At 44.5% G+C, this 22,328-nt stretch overlaps 1 protein-coding gene across 9 annotated transcripts in view; it reads left to right on the forward strand.

Annotated features, from left to right (window-relative positions):
* LOC122541752 (sorbin and SH3 domain-containing protein 1-like) overlaps positions 1-20,306 on the forward strand; it is a 327,865-nt gene extending 307,559 nt beyond the window's left edge. For 6 of the 9 annotated variants that reach the window (XM_043678666.1, XM_043678667.1, XM_043678687.1 and 3 more), the window contains 6 exons: positions 5,280-5,447; positions 10,412-10,458; positions 13,173-13,287; positions 13,376-13,501; positions 18,332-18,526; positions 19,488-20,306. In XM_043678666.1, coding sequence (XP_043534601.1) covers positions 5,280-5,447; positions 10,412-10,458; positions 13,173-13,287; positions 13,376-13,501; positions 18,332-18,526; positions 19,488-20,291 — 1,455 coding nt within the window. In that variant the 3' untranslated portion in view covers positions 20,292-20,306. The remainder of the gene's footprint in view (positions 1-5,279; positions 5,448-10,411; positions 10,459-13,172; positions 13,288-13,375; positions 13,502-18,331; positions 18,527-19,487) is intronic. The other 3 variants (XM_043678681.1, XM_043678682.1, XM_043678692.1) reach the window with 1 other exon arrangement.
* The last annotated feature ends 2,022 nt before the right edge of the window (positions 20,307-22,328 follow it).

A 22,328-nucleotide genomic window follows, 5' to 3' on the forward strand; every position in this document is an offset into this window, starting at 1 on the left:
AATACACCTAACACTATGGGCAATTTAGCATGACCACTTCACCTGACCTGCACATCTTTGGACTGTGGGAGGAAACCAGAGCAAACTCACGCAGACACAGAGAGAATGTGCAAACTCCACACAGACAGTTGCCAGAGGCTTGAATCAAACCCAGGTCCCTGGAGCTGTGAGGCAGCAGTGTGTCCTCACAGCACTTAAGACGGGCTTGGATAGCAAAAGCAAGGGAGTTATCGTGAACCTTTAGCAAACATTGGATCAGCCTTAATTGGAGATTGCGTTCAGTTCTGGGCAACACACTAAAGGATTGTGAAGGCTTCAGAGAACAGACTCATGCGAATGGTTCAGGGGATAAGGAACTTTAGTTATGTGGATAGATTAAGGAGATGTTTGAGAGGAGATTCAATTTCTTTTAAAGTAACGAGGGGATCTTGGCAAAGTAGAGGCAGAGTCAGGAGAAATTATAATGGAGTATAAAGAAAATGCAGATAAGTTAAACGACTACTTGGTGTTGGTTTTCAGAGAGGAAGGTGCAAGAAATCTCCCAGAATTAGTGCTCCAAATAACTAGGGATAAGAACATTAAGGATGTAAGCACGTGGCTAGGGGAGTGGTGTGGGAGAGAAGGGTTCAGTTTCATAGGTATCATAGGAATAAGAGGGATCTGTAACGATGGGACGGTCTCCACCTGAATCAATCTGGAACCAGTGTTCCAGTGAAAAGACAAATAGGATGGTCACTGGGTCTTTAAACTAGTGAGTGGGGAAAGGAAAGGAAGAACAACAGAAGTACGATGGTAAATAAAAAGGTAAGTATCAGGATAGCATGTGTGCAGGAGGGTTTAACTACAAGCTAGGCCAGGAAAGAAGCAAAAATGAATGAGAACTCAGGAGATATTATTTTTAGACATGTTGGAAATCATGAGGGTTTGAAAACTAGCATAAGAGCACTTCACCTGAATACTAGTAGCATTCGTAACGAGGTCGATGAATTAATGGCACAAATCATTGCGCATGAATTTGATTTAGTAGCCGTTATGGAGACATGGTTACAGGATGGTCACAACTGGGAGTTAAATAGCTCGGAGTATCAGACTATTCAGGAGGACAGACAGGAAGGTAAGGGAGGGGGTGTAGTTCTAATATACAAGGATGACATCAAGGTGGTGCTGAGAGATGTTAGAGGTTCTATGGAGAATAAGGTTGAATGTATTTGGGTGGAAATGAGGAAATTCTAAGAAGACAAAGTCACTGGTAGATGTAGTCTATAGGCCACCGAATAATAACATCACTTGGGGCAGGCAATAAACAAAGAAATAACTAATGCCTGTAAAAATGATATGGCAGTTATCACGGGGGATTTTAATCTACATGTCGATTGGTCAAACCAGCTCGGTCAGGGTACCCTTGAGGAGGAGTTCATTGTAATGTGTACCTGCAATAGTTTTCTTGAACCGATGCAGTGGAAACAATGAGGGAGCAAGCAACCCTAGATCTGGTCCTGTGTAATGAGACAGGAATAATTAATGACCTCGTAGTTAGGGATCCTCTTAGAAGGAGTGATCACAGTATGGTTGAATTCAGATTCCAGATGGAGAGTGTGAAGATAATCCAATATCAGGGTCCTGTGCTTAAACAAAGGAGACTACAATAGGATGAGGGAGGTCTTGGTTAAAGTAGACTGGAAATAATGATTTTATGGTGGGTCAGTTACTAGCAGCGGAGGATTTTCAAAGCAATTTTTCAAAGTTCTCAGCAAAAGTGTATTGCAGTGAAAAGGAAGGACAGTTTTTTTTAAAAAAAGGGGTAATCTGTCATGGATGTCTAAGGAAATAAAGGAGGCTATTGAATTGAATCAGTGGGAAACTAGAAGATTGGGAAAACTTTAAAGGTCAACAGAAAGCCACAGGAAATAGTTATAAAGAAAAGTACGATAGAACATAAACACTAGCACAGAATATAACGACAGATAGCAAAAGTTTCTATAAATATGCAAAACAAAAAAAGAGTGGCTAAAATAAATGTTGGTCATTTAAGAAGATGAGAAAGGGCATTTAGTTATGGGATATGATGAAATGGCCAGAGCATTGAACAGGTATTTTGTGTCGGTCTACAGTAGAGGACACTACTAACATGCCAGTAATTGACAAAGACGAAGGTAGGTGAGGACCTGGAAACAATCGTTATTACAGAAGAGGTCGTGTTGGACAAACTAATGGAGCTAAAGATAGATTAGTCTCCTGGCCCTGATGGAATGCATCCCAGGGTACTAAAGGAGATGCCGGGTGAAATAGCAAGTGCACTTGTAATTTTCCAAAATGCACTGGACTCTGGGGCAGTTCCAGTAGATTGGAAAACAGCAAGTGCAGAGGAGGTTCACTAGCTTGATTCCGGAGTTGAGGGGGTTTGCTTATGAGGAGAGACTGAGTAGACTGGAATTGCAATCATTGGAATTTAGAAGAATGAGGGAGGATCTTCTAGAAATATGCAAAATTATGAAGGGATTAGAGAGGATGTTTCCACTGGTGGGTGAAACTAGGACAAGAGGACATAGCCTCAGCATTAGGGGGAGCAGATTTAGGACTGAATTGAGAAGGAACTTCTTCACCCAGAGGGTTGAGAATCTGTGGAATTTCCTGCCCAGTGAAGTACTTGATGCTATTTCAGTAAATGTTTGTAAAGCTGAGAGAGTTTTTTTAAACATTAAAGGAATTAAGGAATACGGTGAGAGGATGAGTAAGTGGAGCTGAGTCCACGAAAAGATCAGCCATGATCTGATTGAATGGTGGGGCAGGCTCGAGGGGCCAGACGGCCTACCCCTGCTCCTGGTTCTTATGTAGGGAAAATGAGGAGTTGAGGGACATCAGTATCAGTTCAGAAGGACATATGAGAGAAATTAATGTGGCTGAAAGTTGGTAAGTCCCTGGGATCTGATAGTTGACATCTGAGTGTTGAGAGAGGTGGCTACAGAGCTAGACGATGTGTTGGTAACCATCTTCCAGAATTTTCTGGATTCTGGAATGATGTCTGCAGTTTGAAGCTTGCAAATATTTACAAAGGGAGTGAGAATGCAAATCAGAAATTTAGAGACATCCTAGCCTTATATAGTTTGGCATAGTCCAAAAGAAAAATATATCTCCTCTTGTTAAATTGTTTAATTTGAAATGTATGTTAATTTATAGTGGAGATATGCAATAGTAAAGGTTAGGGGTCTGGGTTGAAGGGTTGGTACGGCCTCAATGGGCTGAATGGCCAGTTTCCACACTGGAGGGATTGTAGCAATCTACTCTATGAATCTATCGAAGTGAAACAGCTGGAATTCATAAGTGGGGAAATTATATTAAACTTTATGGAAAATTGATTTCATCAAAATTAGACTCTGTTGTGTATAGCTCTGGCTGCTATATTGTAACATGGATATCATGGCTTGGGGAAGACACAAAGTGTTTGCAAAGCAAATGCCAGAACTTGGAGATTGTAACTGTAAGGAAAGGTTAAACAGACTGAGACTCTTGCTGTTAAAACAGGTAATAAGGGATGATCAGACAGAAGTTATTAAAAATACAAAGTGTTTTACTAAATACCGAGAATGTTTCCTGTTGTGGGGAAGAGCAAACGAATATAAAAAAATTGCCAAGAAATCCAACAAGGATTTCGGAAACAACCCGTCCACGCAGAGAATGCAGAATCTGTAATCCCAGGAAATGGTTAAGGTCAGTCACATTTAATGGGAATCTGTAGGAACCACGTGAATAATAAGGGCAAACAGGATTATTTTGAGGGTGAGGTTAGATCAGAGGAGGCAAGAGTTGAGTAAAATGCTGGTGTGGATTGAATGGGTCAGGGGACCACTTCCTGTGCTATGTGTTTATTCCTCCAATCTGTACTGAATGTCTTCTGTGATCAGTTGGGATCTCGCAAAAGGTTAATATTGAGTTGAGATAGTGAGGTAACCCTGCCTCTTTGTAAATGATTGTTGAGATTACATTCCTAGGACTGTGTATGATTGTTCTCACCGCAGTGTAAAAAGGAGACTAAAGAAGTTGGAAGGATAAAGGAGGGGAACAAGCTTGAGCGAGAGGATGGAGGGATGTAAACTGGGCATCATCTCCCTGAGAGAGAAGGGTGAGATGATACCTTTGCTGTTTTGAAGGTTGTAACGAGTTGGAGAATGGAGACCATGATCAGCTCGTTCACTTTATTCAGAGCATCAGGACCGGAGGGCAGTGGAACAGTATTCCAGTGAGTGCAGTGGAACACACTCACTGGGGCGATGGTAGCAGTTGGTGGTCAGTCACTAAAGAACAAATTAGAGGGATTTTTAGAGAGTACTAGTTTGCGATGTATTGTCCAAACCACCTGAGATCTGCCATGTGGGAAGTGTAGCTTGTTCGGGAGAAACTGTTGACTGTAACTGATGGTTCCCAAAGCTCTCCACCACTAAGGGTCTCCCCACCTCTTTTCTCAATCTGTTTAGACTCATTGCTGTGATCACTCAAGAATTCCATTAGCAATGAGTTGTGAGACTATGAGAGGGTTTGCGTCTTATCTTACCAAGTGATACTTATGTGTTGCACGATTGGCATTTTTCTTCCCCAACATGGAATGATTTTACACTAATTGCAGTGGAATGTGAGAATCATTTAAAGTGTTGATCTCTACAGCATCCTCACTGCACTATAACTGCATGTCACTGCCTATAGCTGTGTTAAATGTTTGACATTGATAAAAGCATTTGGAGGATTAATCGCCAGTGCCCCTCAGTCTCACTGCCTGTCTCCTGTGGTCGATGGAGGGGTCTGCTCTTCCACCATGGCTGATTAGCAAGGTCCTTGGTTTAGCAGGAACCCCGTTCTGTCTGTGGTGTATTTCAATCTAAACTTTGTCATTTTCTGTTTGCACCCAACTCTCTTCTTTTTTTATATGAGCTTATCAATTGCATTTCTCACTAACCTGAATTAAACCTGAAGAAAGTGGGGTTGTTTGTCAATCTCAAATCACAAGTGGGTGCAACATGAGCATTAGACTCCGAGTCCAGCGGTCTACAGTGTCAGGAAAAGGCCCTTCAGCCATTGAGTCAGCACCAGTCAAAAACAGGCATTGTAAGAGATTTATGGGTCTGTGTTGCACGTAATTTTTCTGAAAGCCAGATTCTGCATCCTCTCAGCTTTTTTACGTGTTTGAATATTTTTGGCGAGAGAGAATAGGCTTCTTTTTGTGTGTCGCTCTTTTGAATAAGCAAAGGAAAACTTTACAACCCCCATTTTGTGCGATTTTCTACCAGAGACTATTAGAAGAGCAGAGACGGCTTAGACGGGAACAAGAGGAAGCAGATATTGCAGCCAGGAGGCACACAGGAATCGCTCTTACACACCACCAATTTATCACTAATGACAGATTTGGGGACCTCCTTGACATAGATGAGGCAGCCAGGAGGAGATCTGGGTCAGAGGTCGGTTCCACTCACCTCCGTGCACAAATTTGACCCAGAACAGTACATGCCATGTTCTCTATGCTGTGCTGTTTCTTGTTTAGCTTTTCGTGGAATATGTGCACTAACCCTGTGGTAAAAAGCTAACTCTGAAGAATTGTGAGCAGATGCTTCATAGCCATTCATGCTGCATGATTTTTAAACCATCTCACAGCCCGCCCTTGCCACTGGATTGTCTGTGTGTGTTGTCCTGCACTTTTCAAAACACCACCCAACGATTATTCACCTTTTTTGTTTAAACGTGTTCCTGATTTAAAAGCCTGATATTTATCTTCACTTCATACTAATCCCCATCACGCCATTTTGGCATTGCCTATTTGTGAGAGCTGCTTAAAGGAGGATCCTACTCTGATATGTCTCACAAAGCCAGCTTTTCTCTCAAAATGTGAGGTTGTCTGGAAACAGTTTAATTCCCAACTACGTTTCACCAGGTAAATAAAGCGGGGCTGCTAATTTCCAGGGCCTCAGCTGTGCATGGGCTATTTGACTGCAGACCGCACCACAGTCAAGATGCATACTATTATCACACTGAGCATGGCCGTACGATTGCAGGGTAGCAGTCAACTCACTGGTTTCACTCTCCTTCTGCCGGGGTCAGTTGCGGGAGTTTACTGCGACAGTCTGATCCAGGGCAGGCTGGGAACTGAACAAGGAAACATCCTGGTACTGTGTGGGCCTGTATCATGCTAGTCCGAAAGTACAAACCTGACACTTAGTGAAGGGGACAGTAGTAATTTGTAGCTGTGCTCGAACTAGAACATGACAGTGCAGTCCAGGCCCTTCGGCCCTCGATGTTGTGCCGACCTGTGAAACCAATCTGTAGCCCATCTAACTTACACTATTTCATTATCATCCATATGTTTATCTAATGATGCTAGTCCTGATGGAGGCAATAAAATGAATTCAGTAACACGATGAGAGTGGGGAGGTTAGCAGTTACCTAGCTGTGGCTAGTGTCAGCTGCAGTGCAGGTTCAATCCCTCTACCGGCTAAAGCAGCACCTCCTGACCTTGTCCCATGTTTGATTGGAATGTACAAAGTTAAAAATCACACAACACCAGGTTATAGTCCAACAGGTTTAATTGGAAGCACACTAGCTTTCGGAGCGACGCTCCTTCATCAGGTGATTGTGAGCGTCGCTCCGAAAGCTAGTGTGCTTCCAATTAAACCTGTTGGACTATAACCTGGTGTTGTGTGATTTTTAACTTTGTACACCCCAGTCCAACACCGGCATCTCCGAATCTTGATTGGAATGGTATTCTTCAAGGTGTAAAATCGATTCCATTCATTGGCTATGCGCAATTACTTGTTAGTATAGCAAACCTGGGCTTTGTAGCTGCACTGTGTCTCAGCACAACTGAGATGTGCATCAAAAATGAATGAAGAGCAAAGCGATCTATTTTGATGCCATCCTCTGTGAGCAAATACGCATGGACCTGATTCCTGTGCCTATAAAATCTGTTGGTTGAAGGAAATCCTATGTTTTTAAGTTTTGTCAAATTCTTTGTTGTATATTTAAAGGCATCAAAACAGGATGGTCAGAACTGGAATCCATTCAGGAGAACAGTTCCATTCAACAATCTTTTAGGGTCTTGCTCCTGGCTCCTAATCACTGCTCAAATTTACAGTGTGTGCCGGTGACTCTTAACCAGGCCAATTGGCTACAGTTCAGAGAGAGAGGTAAACAAGAGAAAGAAAGAATAATTAAAGAAATGAGGAAAGAAAGAATTAAAGAAAAATTAATAACAAATCTTTTTCAAAAAATGACTCGAGGTTGGGCTTGGTTGTCCTCATTCAGAATGACATGGAGTTGGTGATTGGTTTGTTGCTCATCACTTTCACCTCTCTGTTTGGTTCAGACCATTGGACAAAAGGACTGCTGCCACTGGGTGTGATATTTCTTGCCTTAACCACACAATGGTGCCACCAGTATTCACCAACGCCTGGACCATTTAATTCTGCTTCTATGTTCAAGACACAGTCCAGCACTCCTGCCATTCACTTATACGTTTATTAACATGTTATTATAATATTTACACTTCCTTTTGAAGCTACAGCTTTGTTTTCATTTGCATTGCCCCCATAAGTTTCCATTTATTTGGGAAGCATTAATTTCTACCCGTGAAATTGATCATGCCCATATTGTGAATGGTCTGTAAACGGATGCAGAATGAATATGTTGACAGGAAAATGACACAGGCAAAGTACTTAAGGTTCTACATTTTTAATCATTAACTATGTTGTTAGATTTGCCCGATTCCTTGAATCAACTCCTTTTTTGCAGCTGTTGGGATTCGATTCTGTTTCATTCTGCCTCTCCTATGACTGGAGTGGAGACTGTAGCTGATATACTCTGGAATGCATGATTTAATACCACTCAGTAAGTGATCAGAATTCCTGACAAGGACATTGGAATCACCTCTGTTGATGGTTCCACTGTTGAGCATACTACAGGGCAGAAAGCACCAGCCTCAAGTTGACTGGACTATGCTGGTTTCCTGGTCACAGTCAACACTTCGAATGGTGCAGTTGGCTTCATCTGTGGGTTAGGGAGGGTGCCTGCTGTTGACCATTCCTCAGGTGTGTGGGTGTGTGTGTGTAAGAGAGATTGCACATGGATGATAATATGTATTTATGTGCACGAACACTTGCATCTACACACACGTATGTCCAGTGGTGTACACATTTGCATGAATTGCACATCCAAGATGTACTCCTGCATGCCATGCATAGATCAGAGGATTGAAGACAGGATTGAACCCACTTCTGAAGCCCCTGTTAGTCAAATATCTTGGTAAGGATCATGCTGCAGGTCTATACGCATGGATGCTCCCATAGGAGGTTGCCATGGTGAGAGGGGCACTGCCAGTATTTATGGAGCTGAGTCTCCGTAGGATCTGAGACTTGCCAGGGCCAAGCTGGGAAAATAATCCCATAGACGAATATTGAGTAGCATTATTGAGAATTTTTGAAATGTTGACTTGATTAATGATTTTTAAAATGAAAGACCATTGAAAGCTTCCTTTATTATTACTTGGTCAAAATTCTGAAATACCCTCCTTGACAACAGAAGGTTGCCTGTAGTGTATGATCCACAGTGCTGGACCAAGAACACAGCTTGCCACCATCTCAAGGGCAGTTGGAAATGATTAACAAATACTGGCATAGCCAGTGATACAGTGATCCCATAAAAATGAATTGGTTTGTAAAACCCAACTGTGTTAGAGACATATAGGCCATTGGGATCAACGGCTGCTTCTCTCCCCAGCACTGACTCGCTGGTGGCCCATTAAGTTGTCACTGCGTGACATACTGAATGCCCACTTCCCTCTATCATGAAGAAGCGAGCAGACAGTGATTGATCTTAATTTATTTTTTGACAGTCTCGCAACAAAGTTGTCCACTTCCCTCAACTCCTCGCAGAGCAGCTCACCTCATCCTTTGACCTCCTCTTTCCCCCCCCCCCCCACTCCGGGAACGTGGTGGTGTAGTGCTTCCATCATTGGGCGAGTCATCCAGAGCTTCAGGCTCATGCTCTGGGGCCATGGGTTCAAACCCCACCCAAGGCTCTAGTGGAATGTATACAGCTAATACACCTGCAATATAAAACTAGTCTCCATAAAACTAGAGTCAATTGCTCAAAAAATATTGTCTGTTTCACTAAAGCCCTTTAGGTAATGAAATCTGCTGTCCTTGCACAGTCTGTCTGTAATCCTGATTGTACTGCAGTAATATGGTTACTCTTAATTTCCTACAAAATGGCAACAAGCCATTATTGGGCAATTAACGATGTGCAAACAAACCCCATGAATCAATACTTGAAACAAAGCACCCATTTCCATGTTCCCAGTCCAGAGACTTTATCATTACCCCATGACTTCTTAAGGGTGTATTCAATTTTTAAGGTTGAAAGGGTTTTAAACTGTAAGGAAGTGGGCATTGTGAAGAGTGAAGTTGAGAGAAAAGACCAATTTAAATCTTATTGAATGGTTGGGTTAGGCTGTGCTGTCCATTGTTGCTGCCTTAGAAACTAGGTGCAGGCATAGACTTTTTGGCCCTTTCAGTCTGCTCCATCACTCAAATGGATCATGGCTGATCCTCTATCTCAGTATGATATTCATGCTTTTTTTTCCCCCACACCTCATGATGCCTTTAAAATCTAAAAATGCATCAATCTTTTTCTCGAATGTATTCAGCGACTTGGCCTCCACAGCCTTCTGTGGTAGAACAATCCACAAATTCACTGCTGTCGGGTGACAATCCTAAATGGCCTACCCCATATCCTGAGACTGTCTCCCCTGGTTCTAGACTCACCAAGGGAAGACATCCCCTTGCATCTAGTCTGTCCAGCCCTGTTAGAATTTGAAACATTTTGATCAAATCTTCTGTCATCTAGGCGTATATTCGCTAATCTCTCATAGGCCAGACCAGTGGCAAGTATATCCTTTCTTAGGTACAGAGATGAATGCTTAGCACAGCACTCCAGCTGTGGTCTTGCCAAGATCCCGCATAACTGCAATAAAACATCCCTACTTCTGAACTCAATCCTCTTCCCCAAATGCTGCAAAAACTGTAGATTCAAGCTGCTGTAATCTGGACCCGAAGCCAAAACTCTGCTGACCGATTTTATCCACATCCCAAGGCAGCTTTGCCTTTCAGGTGAGAAACATTCTGGTTGAACCTTAAGTATCTCTTGTCGCGGTCGCCATAAACCTGATCGACAAATTGTCAGGATCTCGCGTCAGATTGCAGGAATCATGGCTAGCATGTGGCTTGAGTTGTGTGCTGTGCTGCGCGCTTTGTGAGTTCAGCACGTCCGTTCCACTAACCGTTTTAGTTTCTGCGCTGCTGCTATTGTGCTTTGAGGGTTTGAAAGCTGCACTGTGCAGTGGGCTGTGTTGTTAATCCCGTGCCTCCCTTTACAGATGTCACCAGCCAGAGCCAAGTTTGACTTCAAGGCGCAGTCTCTGAAGTGAGTTAAACTACTTAACTTCCAGTTACAATGGCTAAGGCAATATTTCAGGTTCTGGGCAAATGCAGCCCTTACTGTTAAGCAAGCATGTGTCCCCAGGCCAGCAACATGATCCCACACCTCTCATCGTGCACAGGTCTCATTCCAGGAATGCCATGTTCCATTCCCTCACTGTCTGAGTGCCAGGTTCAATGGGTCGCTCTGTATAGTGACCAGAAATTCGATCATGATCTTCTAATCTCAAAGCCCAAACACACAGTCATTGATAGAGGGACTTCACCTTGTGGATTGACCCGGACTTATGTCCGGATCCCTACTCCCTGTGTGAATTTCAAAATTCCAAGTTCTTTATAAAGAGATTCATGTACTTTATTAATGAATGTGATTTATATCTCACTGCTGTGGGGTTTGGACCAGGATCCATTCTCCTGTCTCATGCTGAAGGCTGTGTCCCACACTCAGCTGAGGCCCTGAACCACACACGCTGCCTGTCTGAGGGCTCCTCAACTCGAGAGGACGGATCCTGATTGCTTCTGCACATCGCAGGATCTGGAGCTGTTGAGATTTTCCCTGCCCTGTTCAGGATACTATTTCTTCTCCAACTCCATTTGAAAAAAAAACCCATTGAACTCACCCTTTCCCCAAACACACCAGATTTCTACAGCTCAGCAAGTCTCTGTTTATGCACAAGCCGACCCCATGTAACAAGGTCTTGTAGCCAATTGCCGCTTGACTCTGGTCCTACAGCCCATTTCTGTATCATTGATATCATCTGAAGTATTGTTTCATACCACATCGCACTGCTGCCTTAATGTGGTGCAGGCATGATGGGCTAAATGATCGCTACCTGCACCACAACATGGCAATTATTCTGTAGTCTTAACCTCCTCACCTGTAACCTGTCTTTCTCTCTCTCGCTGTCTGTCCCAGTCTGCCTCTGTTTCTTGCTCTGTGACCCATCTGTGTCTCTCGCTCTGTGTGTGTCCCTCTCTTAGAACTGATATTGACATGCCCCCCCAAGATGTTGGCTTCAATTTTCCTGTCACATCCAAAACTCTTTAATTTTCCATCCCTGGATCACTATCATTTCTTCCCCCACTTATCCTACCCCCACCCAAACCTTACCCCTACGGGATTAGCACTCGACCCCTCTGTCCACGCCTGTCCAGACCAGCAGCTGCAATCAGTAACTTGTGCAGCAAAGGCGTCTCGTCAGCTCTGTGCTAACATTTGCCTGAAACAGGAGGGAGTTCGTCAACGGTATTAGTCAGAAAGCCCGTTCCTGATTACAGTTTAGCTCCTGTTGGACCCCATTCAGAACCTCGCCCCATCCTGAATGATTCCCTTCATGTGACTGCCCTTAACTCACAGCCCAATTTCCAGTCCGGAATCACATGTTGGATTACTGTGACTGAACTAGAATCGTGCCAAAACCTTTGGGAAAATCTGTGTGGTAGAGCTGGGATCAATGGCGTAATTGACTCTTTCTCTGTTGTTTGTTAGGCTGCTGGTGAGAAACATTGAACCATAGGCCATTTGGCCCTACGAGCCTGATGCACCACTCCATATGATCATGGCTGATCATCTAACTCAGTCCCCTGTTTCCACTATTTTCCTTCTATCCTTTAAACCCTTTAGTCCTGAGAACTATATCTAACGCCTCCTTCAAAACATTGTATATTTTTGCCTCAGCCACTTCCTAAGACAGAGAATTCTGCAGGCTCGCACTCTCTGGGTGAAACAATTCTTCCTTGTCTCAGTCCTAAAGTCTATCCCTTATCCTGAGACTTTGATTCCAGTTCAGGACTCCCTAGTCATAGGGTAAGCACAGGAAAGATAATCCGAATCTAGAGAGTCTGAGTGTTTCCCTGTTGCTTTCAGTATTAACCAGGGTTATGGACCAGACCAGACCAAACACTCTTCAAATATGTCAAGAAGGTCACCTAGACCCTAACGTTTCCTTATTTCAAAGGCAAGTGTCAGGCCATTGCTTTCCAGATGTAATTTGATTGGTCAGACCGCCAGTCTTGAAGCAGAACACACTTTATTCATACGTTACAATTAAATACAACAACAAAAAAAGAAGAAATTGGAATAACTTAACTCTATTTGAAAACTTAACTGAATAATAGATTATTTTATTACTAAACAGTAACTGTTCTAATGCAGTAACATTCCATAAACATGGCATTGACAAAGATTATCTCACTTGCAACTCCAGCAGCTGGAAGAGAACCCCAGCTTTTAGCTGTAATCGAGAGAGGAAAAATAGCTTCCACACCTCGCTTCAAGATCCCAGCAACCATTACTGAAAATCTAAAACTAAAAACCTGGCTCTTGGGGAGATTGATCCCACCCATTCAAGCTGCTTCTATTGTTTCAGCCTTGAAAATAAAATCCCAAGGCCTCACCGGTTGTTTACTCCAGTGCCTCTGAGCAGACTGCTCAGCATCTCTCTCTCTCAACCTTTCTTCATTTAAAGAAAATACAGGATGAAATACACCTCTTAAAGCCAGAGTACCATCACACCCAGGCTTCATCCCCTCTGTATCTGACTCTCTGCAGCTCACTACTGCATCAAGGAGAGCGTCAACTATTGGCAACTGGGGTGCCACATCTAAATCAGTTCATTGTAGAAATCTCTGCTTGAAAAGCTTTAGTCTCTCTGTGAATGAATACTAAGAGGCACTAACTGTTATCTTTGTTGGACTTAGGGAGCTGCCGTTTCAGAAGGGAGACATCGTCTACATCTATAGACAGATAGATCAGAACTGGTATGAAGGCGAGCACCATGGGAGAGTTGGTATCTTTCCCAGGTCGTACGTTGAGGTAAAGCAGCCGCGCGTCCAGCAATGAGGTAGGAGAGTGTGCGTGAAGCTCTGTTGGCCGGTATTGATCTCTGGTCTCCTCACTGCAGCTTCTGCCGCCAACGGAAAGGGCCCAACCCAAAAAAGCGCCCCCGCTTCAGGTGCTGGAATACGGTGAGGCCGTGGCTCGTTTCAACTTCAGTGGTGACACCCACGTAGAGATGTCTTTCAGGAAGGTAGGAATCACTCAGCATCCCAGCTTCCTGGAAGCCTTTGAGTTGTTGTGTTTGGATGGCTGATCGGAGTGGGAGGGGTGTTGCTGATGGAGGAATGAATATTTTTTGGTACCTGATCAATTAATAAGACAATAAGATGTCGGAGCAGAAGTAGGCCATTCTGCCCATCAAATCTGCTTTGCCATTCGATGCGATATGGCTCATCTGATAATCCTCAATTCCAATTTCTCGCATTTTCCCCATTACCCTTGGATCCTTTCCTGATCAAAAGTCTATCTGTTTCAGCTTTGAATATACTTAACGAACAAGCCTGAATAGCACTCTGTGCAAGTTGTTCCACAATTTATTTCCCTCTGGGAGAAGGAATTTGTCATCCTCTGTCTTAAATATGCAAAGCCTTTATCTTGAAATTAATGCTGTCTGGCCTGAGATAAGGGAAAACAGTCTTTCCACATCTACCTTATCAAGCATTCTCTCTGTGGTCTGACGTATACCTTGTATAATTTTAACAAACCTTCACTATTTTGATATTCCCTTTTGAAATAAAGGCCAACTTTGCATTTGCCTTTTGTATTACCCACTGAACTTGTTTGCTAGTTTTTAGTGATTTCTGGGCATGGATTTCCCAATCCCTCTGTTCCATAGCTTTCTGCAGTCTTTCTTCATTTAAGTGATATTAAGCTCATCTATCTTTCCTGCCAAAGTGCATAACTTCCTATTCCCCCAACCCCCCACATTATATTCCATCTGCCAATTAGTTTCTGACAAGTCAAGTCAGCTCTTCTGCCTCTAGGACAAAGAGGCACTTTATTTACTGTATTCCCAACCTCAGGGGAGCAGTTAATACTGAAACAGTGTGATGTTATTCCATTTCCCACAGCCATGTCTTGACAAAGAGGAAGTAAATCTCTGCTAAATGATGAGTAAGATAATCTTTGGTGTCCATGGCTGGTTGGAACTTTTCTTTTATCTTTTACTCGTTCTTCTCATCGTTGGCAGGGTGGCACAGTGAATCAGTGGTTAGCACTGCTGCACATCAGCGTCAGCGACCCAGGTTCGATTCCACACTCTGGTGACTGTCTGTCTTTGTGGAGTTTGCGCATTCGCCCATGTCTGCATATCCGTAGTGTTCCGCTCGTGAACATTAGGTAGATTAGCCATGGAAAATATAGCATTACAGGGCTGGAGTGAGTCTGGTGAGATGGAATTTGGAGAGTCGGTGTAGGACCTGATGGGCCAAATGGACTGCTCTCACACTGTAGGGATTCTATGATTCTAAGACCTTGAGAGGATAATGGTGAGCCATCTCCCTCAGCCATGATGGCCTTGGTTGGAAAGGTGCTTTCATGATGCTGTTCCACAGACTACTCTGATTTTTTTTTTTAAATCAAGGATAATGAAAGGACAGCAATATTACTCCAAGTCAAGATGGTCAGTGGCTTGGAGGGAACTTGTTATAGTTCTTCCAGAGATTGTGGGTTTGGCAGGTGCTGTTGGCGGAGACTTGGCAAATTGCTGATTAGATTAGATTGCCACAGTGCAGAAACAGGCACTTCGGCCCAACAAGTCCACATCCATCCTCCAAAGAGTAACCCACTCAGATTCATTCCCCTATGCCTAATGCACCTAACACAATGGGCAATTTAGCATGGCCAATTCACCTGACCTGCACATCTTTGGACTATGGGAGGAAACCGGAGCACCCGGAGAAAACCCACTCAGACACGGGGAGAATGTGCAAACTCCACACAGTCAGTCGCCTGAGGCTGGAATCGAACCTGGGACCCTGGACCTGTGAGGCAACAATGCTAACCACCGAGCCACCGTGCCATTGTTAATTCTGCAGATGATATACACTTTAACCATGGAGATTCTCCAAGGTTGCTCTGTATAGGTCCCACTTAAAGTCACTGCAACGCATCTGGATGGGTACACGAATAGGAAAGGTTTAGCATCATACGGGCCAAATACCAGCAAATGGGACTAGATTAATTTGGGATATGTGGTTGGCATGGATGTCTTGGACCGAACACTTTCAATCCATGCTGTTCGTCTCTGACTCTGTGTCTTGGTTTACTACAAACGGGAGGTAGTTGCAACTCAGCAAGTGGAATTGCCGTGATACTGTCACTGCACCAGTCAATGCAGACACAAACACCTAACCATGATGATGAGTATAGTTTAAATTTCAAATTTGGAACTGAAAGGTGACCATGATGACAGTTGTCAATTGTTGTGCAAACTCACCTGGTTCACATGGACCAGCCTGGAGCAGACCCTTCGGTCCAACCTGTCCATGCCGACCAGATATCCCAACCCAATCTAGTCCCACCTGCCAGTACCCGGCCCATATCCCTCCAAACCTTTCGTATTCGTATACCCAGCCTTTTAAGTGTTGTAATCATACCACTTCCTCTGGCAGCTCATTCCATACACGCACCACCCTCTGCGTGAAAACGTTGCCCCTTAGGTGTCTTTTATATCTTTCCCCTCTACCCTAAGCCTATGCCCTCTAGTTCTGGACTCCTCCACCCCAGGGAAAAGACTTTGTCTATTTATCCTATCCATACCCCTCATGATTTTATAAACTTCAACCACCGCTCCAGGGAAAACAGCACTAGCCTATTCAGCCTCTCCCTGTAGCTCAAATCCTTCAACCCTGGCAACATCCTTATAATCTTTTCTGAACCTTTCAAATTTCACAACATCTGTCCGATAGGAAGGAGACCAGAATTGCACGCAATATTCCAAAAGTGGCCTAACCCAATGTCCTGTACAGCTGCAACATGACCTCCCAACTCCTGTACTCAATACTCTGACCAATAAAGGAAAGCATACCAATTGCTGCCTTCACTATCCTAATCTAACTGCGACTCCACTTTCAAGGAGCTGCAGTCCGAGGTCTCTTTGTTCAGCAACACTCCCTAAGACCTTACCATTAAGTGAATAAGACCTACTAAGATTTGCTTTCCCAAAATGCAGCACCTCTCATTTATCTAAATTAAACTCCATCTGACACCTCTCAGCCCATTGGCCCACCTGGTCAAGATCCTGTTGTAATCTGAGGTAACCTTCTTCGCTGTCCACCACTCCTCCAATTTTGGTGTCATCTGCAAACTTACTAACTGTACCTCTTATGCTCACATCCAAATCGTTTATGTAAATGACAAAAAGTAGTGGACCCAGCACCAATCCTTGTGGCACTCCACTGGTCACAGGCCTCCAATCTGAAAAACAACCCTCCACCACTACCCTCTGTCTTCTACCTTTGAGCAGATCTGTATCCAAATGACTAGTTCTCCCTGTATTCCATGAGGATCTAACCTTCTAACCAGTCTCTCATGGGGAACCTCAACAAACGCCTTACAGAAGTCCATATAGATCGCAGCTACCGCTCTGCCCTCATCAATCCTCTTTGTTACTACTTCAAAAAACCCAATCAAGTTTGAGAGACATGATTTCCCCCACACAAAACCATGTTGACTATCCCTAATCAGTCCTTGCCTTTCCAAATACCTCTTCCTTTTAGGGAAGGGAAGGGAATCTGTTGTGTTGACTTGGTCTGGCCTTCATGTGATTCCATAATCACAGCAATGTACTGTATTCTTAATTGCCCTTTGAAATGGCTGAGCAAGTCATTCAGGTGATGGCAGGTGAGGAAGGGCAGCACATTTTGGCATTTCCAACAATGCCAATGGAAGAATAATAAATAATAATGTTGTGTGCAAAATACCGTCGCCCATTTGCACCTAGCTCCCATTAACTATTACATGCTAATCAACCTATTTATAAATGTTAAGGGCTAGATATTTGCCAGGGCATCAGGTAGAGTTCTCTTGCCTTTCTCTGAATAGTGCCATAGGATCTTTACCTCCCTGAGAGAGTTGACCCTGCATCAGACTGTGATGCCTTTGATAGTGTGACACTCTCTCGGTACTGCACTGGTGTTGGCCTGGATTTAGATCTCAGCTTTCTGAAGTGAGACTTGAACCTACAGTCTCCTTTCCCACCTTTACAGTTGTTTCCCTATCAAATATTTCCTCTCAAGTTCCAAAAGTAAAAGTGGCTTTCAGTGTCAAACCAGTGAATGAGAATGTCCCACTCAATGCAGCATCGAGAGTTTGAGCGAAGTTGGAATGACGTATGAAGTTGGGAAAAGCCTTTTACTCTTGTAACCATACTCCAGAAGGACTTGACCCTATCTGTCAGGAAACATAGTAATCTGTTCCCCAGAAATAAGTAGAGAATCTGCTGCAGATGGGCACTGCATCTCTGTTAGACTTCAAATGATCTTAGACTGTTTGCAATGCATCGTCATGCTGTAACTCCCTTGTCATCTGGAGTGGTATGATTAGATTCCCTACAGTGTGGAAACGAACCCTTTGGCCCAACCAGTCCACACCGACCCTCCAAAGAGTAACCACCCAGACCCATTTCCCTCTGACTAATACACCTAGCACTACGGACAATTTAGCACGGCCAATTCACCTGACCTGCACATCTTTGGACTGTGGGAGGAAACCCACGCAGACACGGGGAGACTGTGCAAACTCCACACAGTCAGTCACCTGAGGCTGGAATCGAACCTGGGACTCTGGTGCTGTGAGGCAGCAGTGCTAACCACTGAGCCACCGTGCCACCCCTATGTATGTCAGAGGAATAGTGTTGAAAGGAGATCCAGACAAAGGAGCAGGAAGAAGTTTGATGTGATAACATGAAGTTAATCAAAGAGGTGTTTACAAGATATTTAAGCTCCAGCACCAACGTGCAGTTTGAATGGCCTGTTTTGTGTCTCCAGACAATGATTAACCGATCTTCCTTCCTCTGCAGGGCGAGCGAATCACACTCGTAAGAAGAGTTGATGAAAACTGGTACGAGGGTAAAATCTCGGGCACCAACCGCCAGGGCATTTTCCCTGTCACGTATGTGGATGTGATTAAGAGACCGAGGGTAAAGAATGCAATCGATTACCCTGATCCCCCTGGATCTTATTCTTCCAATCGCAGCTCAACGAGCTCCCCACAGGTATCATTTCCCTCTCTAAGTAAGCTTTGAGCACCATCTATTGCCCAATGTTTGTATTACATCTGATCGCAAATACCTGGGGTGTCTCTCTTCTTGATGCTGAAAATAATTTAACTGTCCACAAAGGGTCACCACCCACCAATCTCACCTTCCCTCCAGTTCCAAATCCCCCTTTTCAGGTTTTTTTTTGGGAGGTTACGGAGGTCATTGAGAGGCTGAAAGGCACTTTAGTAGCAATGCTGTATTTACCTTGGCTAATGCAAGTTGGCTGCTGGATCTCTTACTCTCACCCCTAATCCAGCAGCAAGGTGGTTATCTGAAGTGGGGGGGGCGCATGGGAGAAGATTCAACACACAATATTCTGCTTCACACCTCCTGAATTGTATATTCCATATCAAGGAAAATGAATATCCTCAAAGCATTCCCTGAGGAAGTAACTGATCAAGGATCAGACCTCCTGTCTCTCTGTGACGAAATGCAAGGTGGGGTGGGGGGAGTGATATTGCCTAGGGTTTGTACTGGAGACTGCAGGGTGTTCCTGTGGATGTGGTGGGACCCAGATACAATGGCCGTCACAGTCAAACAGTCTGGTAATGCTCTGAGACATGAAGAATGAGAGCCTGGGGTAAGTACTGGGGAGCTCTCAGCAGTGGGAACATGTTTTGGGACAAGAGGGTAGTTTTGAAAGCCATGAGAGGGCAAAGATTCTGTTTGATTAATGAGATTAGCGTAAGTGTGAAGGAGTGACATTCATCTAATGCTGGATGGGCAGTCCTATTTACATTTTTTTTAAAAATGTGCAATATTTCATTTCTCATCCTTTTTAAATGTTCAAATTCCGATCAGCTTGCCTTATTTTTTCATACCCTGCTACCTTTGCCTGTTTTAGCTGTTTAAAGCTCTCTCGCTGTGCCTCACTTTCTCCATTTGTTCATCTCTTCCTTTTCTCTTCTGTTTTAAGTTTTCTGCTCGCCCCACTCCATCTCCTCCTCCTCCTGCTGCACCTCACTGTCGCAGAGTGCTCACTCCAGATATGCAAGCTGTGACTTCTGACTGGATCACGCTGACGATGGGAATCTCCCCGAGCCACACTCCTCTTGTGACTCCTCCGTTGCCTCCTCTCCCTGAAGGCTTCTACTCTGACGGGAACTACCTTAGCACCTCACTGGCAAGCAGCCCTTTGCTAACGATCAGCCCCCCTTCGTCAAAAGAATCTGCCGAATCTACTCCCTACAGTAATAAGTCACCTTTACCACCACCTCGATCACGGCAGTCTGGGAGGAGCGTCACATTTAGCAATGCCTTCAGTGAGGAACCCGTTCAATTTACACCATCTCCCACCTTTAGTTATTATGATTTCTCCCCTGCATTATCCTCACCACCACCACCTCCAGGTTCAAGTCCGCTCAACATGGCTGACAGTCTCTCTGCTGTAAGGAAAGCGAGGTGTGAGGGCGAAGCAGTGAATCCTTTGACTGTCAGTCTGGGTGGTGTGCCCAATGAGGCATCTGACCTGGGCATGTGGTGCAAGAGCCCAAAGGAACGTCAGCACCCTGCAGTTAGTGGGCACTGTGAGCTGTCCAGGGAGCTCCTGAGGATTGTCCAGGGTGGTAGCGAGCAAGACCTAGAATGCACCAGCAATGGGAAACCAGCAGAACCAACAGAGAAGGTAGCTGCTGCTGCACGGTGGTGTGTTTATGTTCAGTTTCTCCCTTGCTGTGACAGCATTGTGAAGCATTGTAAAGTATTACTAACCGGCCACTAATAATGAAAGCTGTAGTTCTGAGCTGAACCTCCCCTCATCAACTAGAACATAGAACATTCCATCATAGTACAGGCCCTTTGGCTCTCGATTTTGCATCAACCTGTGGAACCAACCTAAAGCCTATCTATCCTACACTATTCCATTATCATCCATACATTTATCTAATGACCACTTAAATGCCCTTAAAGTTGGCGAGTCTACTACTGTTGCAGGCAATGCATTCCACGCCCCTACTACTCTGAGTAAAGAAACTATCTCTGACATCTGTCCTCAATTTAAAGCTATATCCCCTCATGCTGGCCATCACCATCCAAGGAAAAGGTCTCTCGCTGTCCATTCTAAGTAAACCTCTAATTATCTTCCAGCTCTTCATTAAGTCACCTTCTTCTCTCTAATGAAAACAGCCTCAAGTCCCTCAGTCTTTCCTCAAAAGACCTTCCCTCCATACCAGTCAAAATCCCAGTAAATCCCCTCTGAACCCTTTCCAAAGCTTCCATACCCTTCCTACAATACGGTGACTTGAACTGTATGCAAGTGCTGCAGCAGGACTTCGAAACTCAATCCCTCTACCAATGAAAGCTAACAGACCGTATGCCTTCTTAACAACCTTATCACCCTGGGTGACAACTTTCATGGACACCGAGATCTCTCTGCTCACCCACACTACCAAGAATCTTACCAGTAGCCCAGTACTCTTTGTTCCCATTGCTCCTTCCAAAGTGAATCACAGGAATGGTGCAGGAGGGAGGATTTTGGATACCTAGATAATTGGGGTTCGTACTGGGATAGGTGGGACTTCGAAACAGGGTAGTCTACACATGATCCACTAATGTCCTGGGGTGAGCATATTTGCTAATGCTCTTTGGGAGGTTTTAAAATAATTCAGCAGGGGATGGGAACCTCAATTACAGTTCCATTTTCATCCGTATGTTTATTCAATGACCCTCATCTCCTTATTCCTCACCTCACTAGCACATGGCACGGGCAACAAACCAGAGATAACAACTGTTTGTTGTAGCACTAAGCTTCCACCCCAGCTCCCTGAGTTTCTGCCTGTGGCAGTTACTGTGAAGTGGCACATTCTTAATGTCTCACACTAACTCCCTTCCTGCCTTTGCCCAGGTCTGAATGAAAAGTCAGTGAAGTCTGCACCCATCTTGAGCATGTGCAACAAATGAAGCTAATTTACTGAGGACAATTACTGTCCTAAGTAAAGGCTATTTACTCGATTCATAATTGACTATGATCTGAGAGATTGGCCTGCCCACGAGGTGCATGTGTTGCTGTGTAGACTGTACTAACACTGTCAGCACATTGTGATCTCGTATTGGAGTGAATGTAACATTATGCCCTCTGCAGGACAGCCAGTTTCCCACTTGTTTTAGTTCAGGGCCATCATCTCGAGCGTTCTTCAATCTGCAATAATTTGAAGACTTTTTCTATCGTAAAAGGCTGTTTCTGTTTTTTTTCCCCAACTAATTGTGTGGTCTCACTGTCTCTCAGGAATGTGATTGGAAATGTGCTTGGCTTCTGAAGCCTGTACCCAGTGGTTGGCGTGTGACACATTTTCGCAATAGTTTCTGTTCGCCTCCTTTTCCACTTCCCTGTTGCCATGGCTCCCACCCACTGCCTCACCCTGATCCCTGTATGTTTGACTCAGTCGTTGCTCCCTCGCACCTGCTGTTCAGTGTTCTCTGACACTCTCATTCATGTTCTCTCTTATGTCCTTGCAATCTTCCAGAAACCCTCTTTCCAACTCCTGTGTGTCTCTGTCAAGTTTGCTTTCCTCCGTCGCTTGTATTCTGAATTCCTCATTGGAGTCTCTTCAGGGCAGCCCCCATCCAACCATCGCCCCTGTCCCTCACCCAGTCATTGCCTCTGTCCCTCACCCGGCCGGCCATCGCCCGCATCCCTCACCCAGCCAACCATCGCCCCCATCCCACAGCCAACCATCGTCCCCGTCTCTCACCCGGCCAACCGTCGCCCCCGTCCGTTCATTCAGATTCACGAGGTCAATTCCTGGAATGGCGGGATTAC

Source organism: Chiloscyllium plagiosum, chromosome 38 (assembly GCF_004010195.1).
Source record: "Chiloscyllium plagiosum isolate BGI_BamShark_2017 chromosome 38, ASM401019v2, whole genome shotgun sequence".
In the NCBI taxonomy this organism is placed as follows: Eukaryota; Metazoa; Chordata; class Chondrichthyes; order Orectolobiformes; family Hemiscylliidae; genus Chiloscyllium; species Chiloscyllium plagiosum.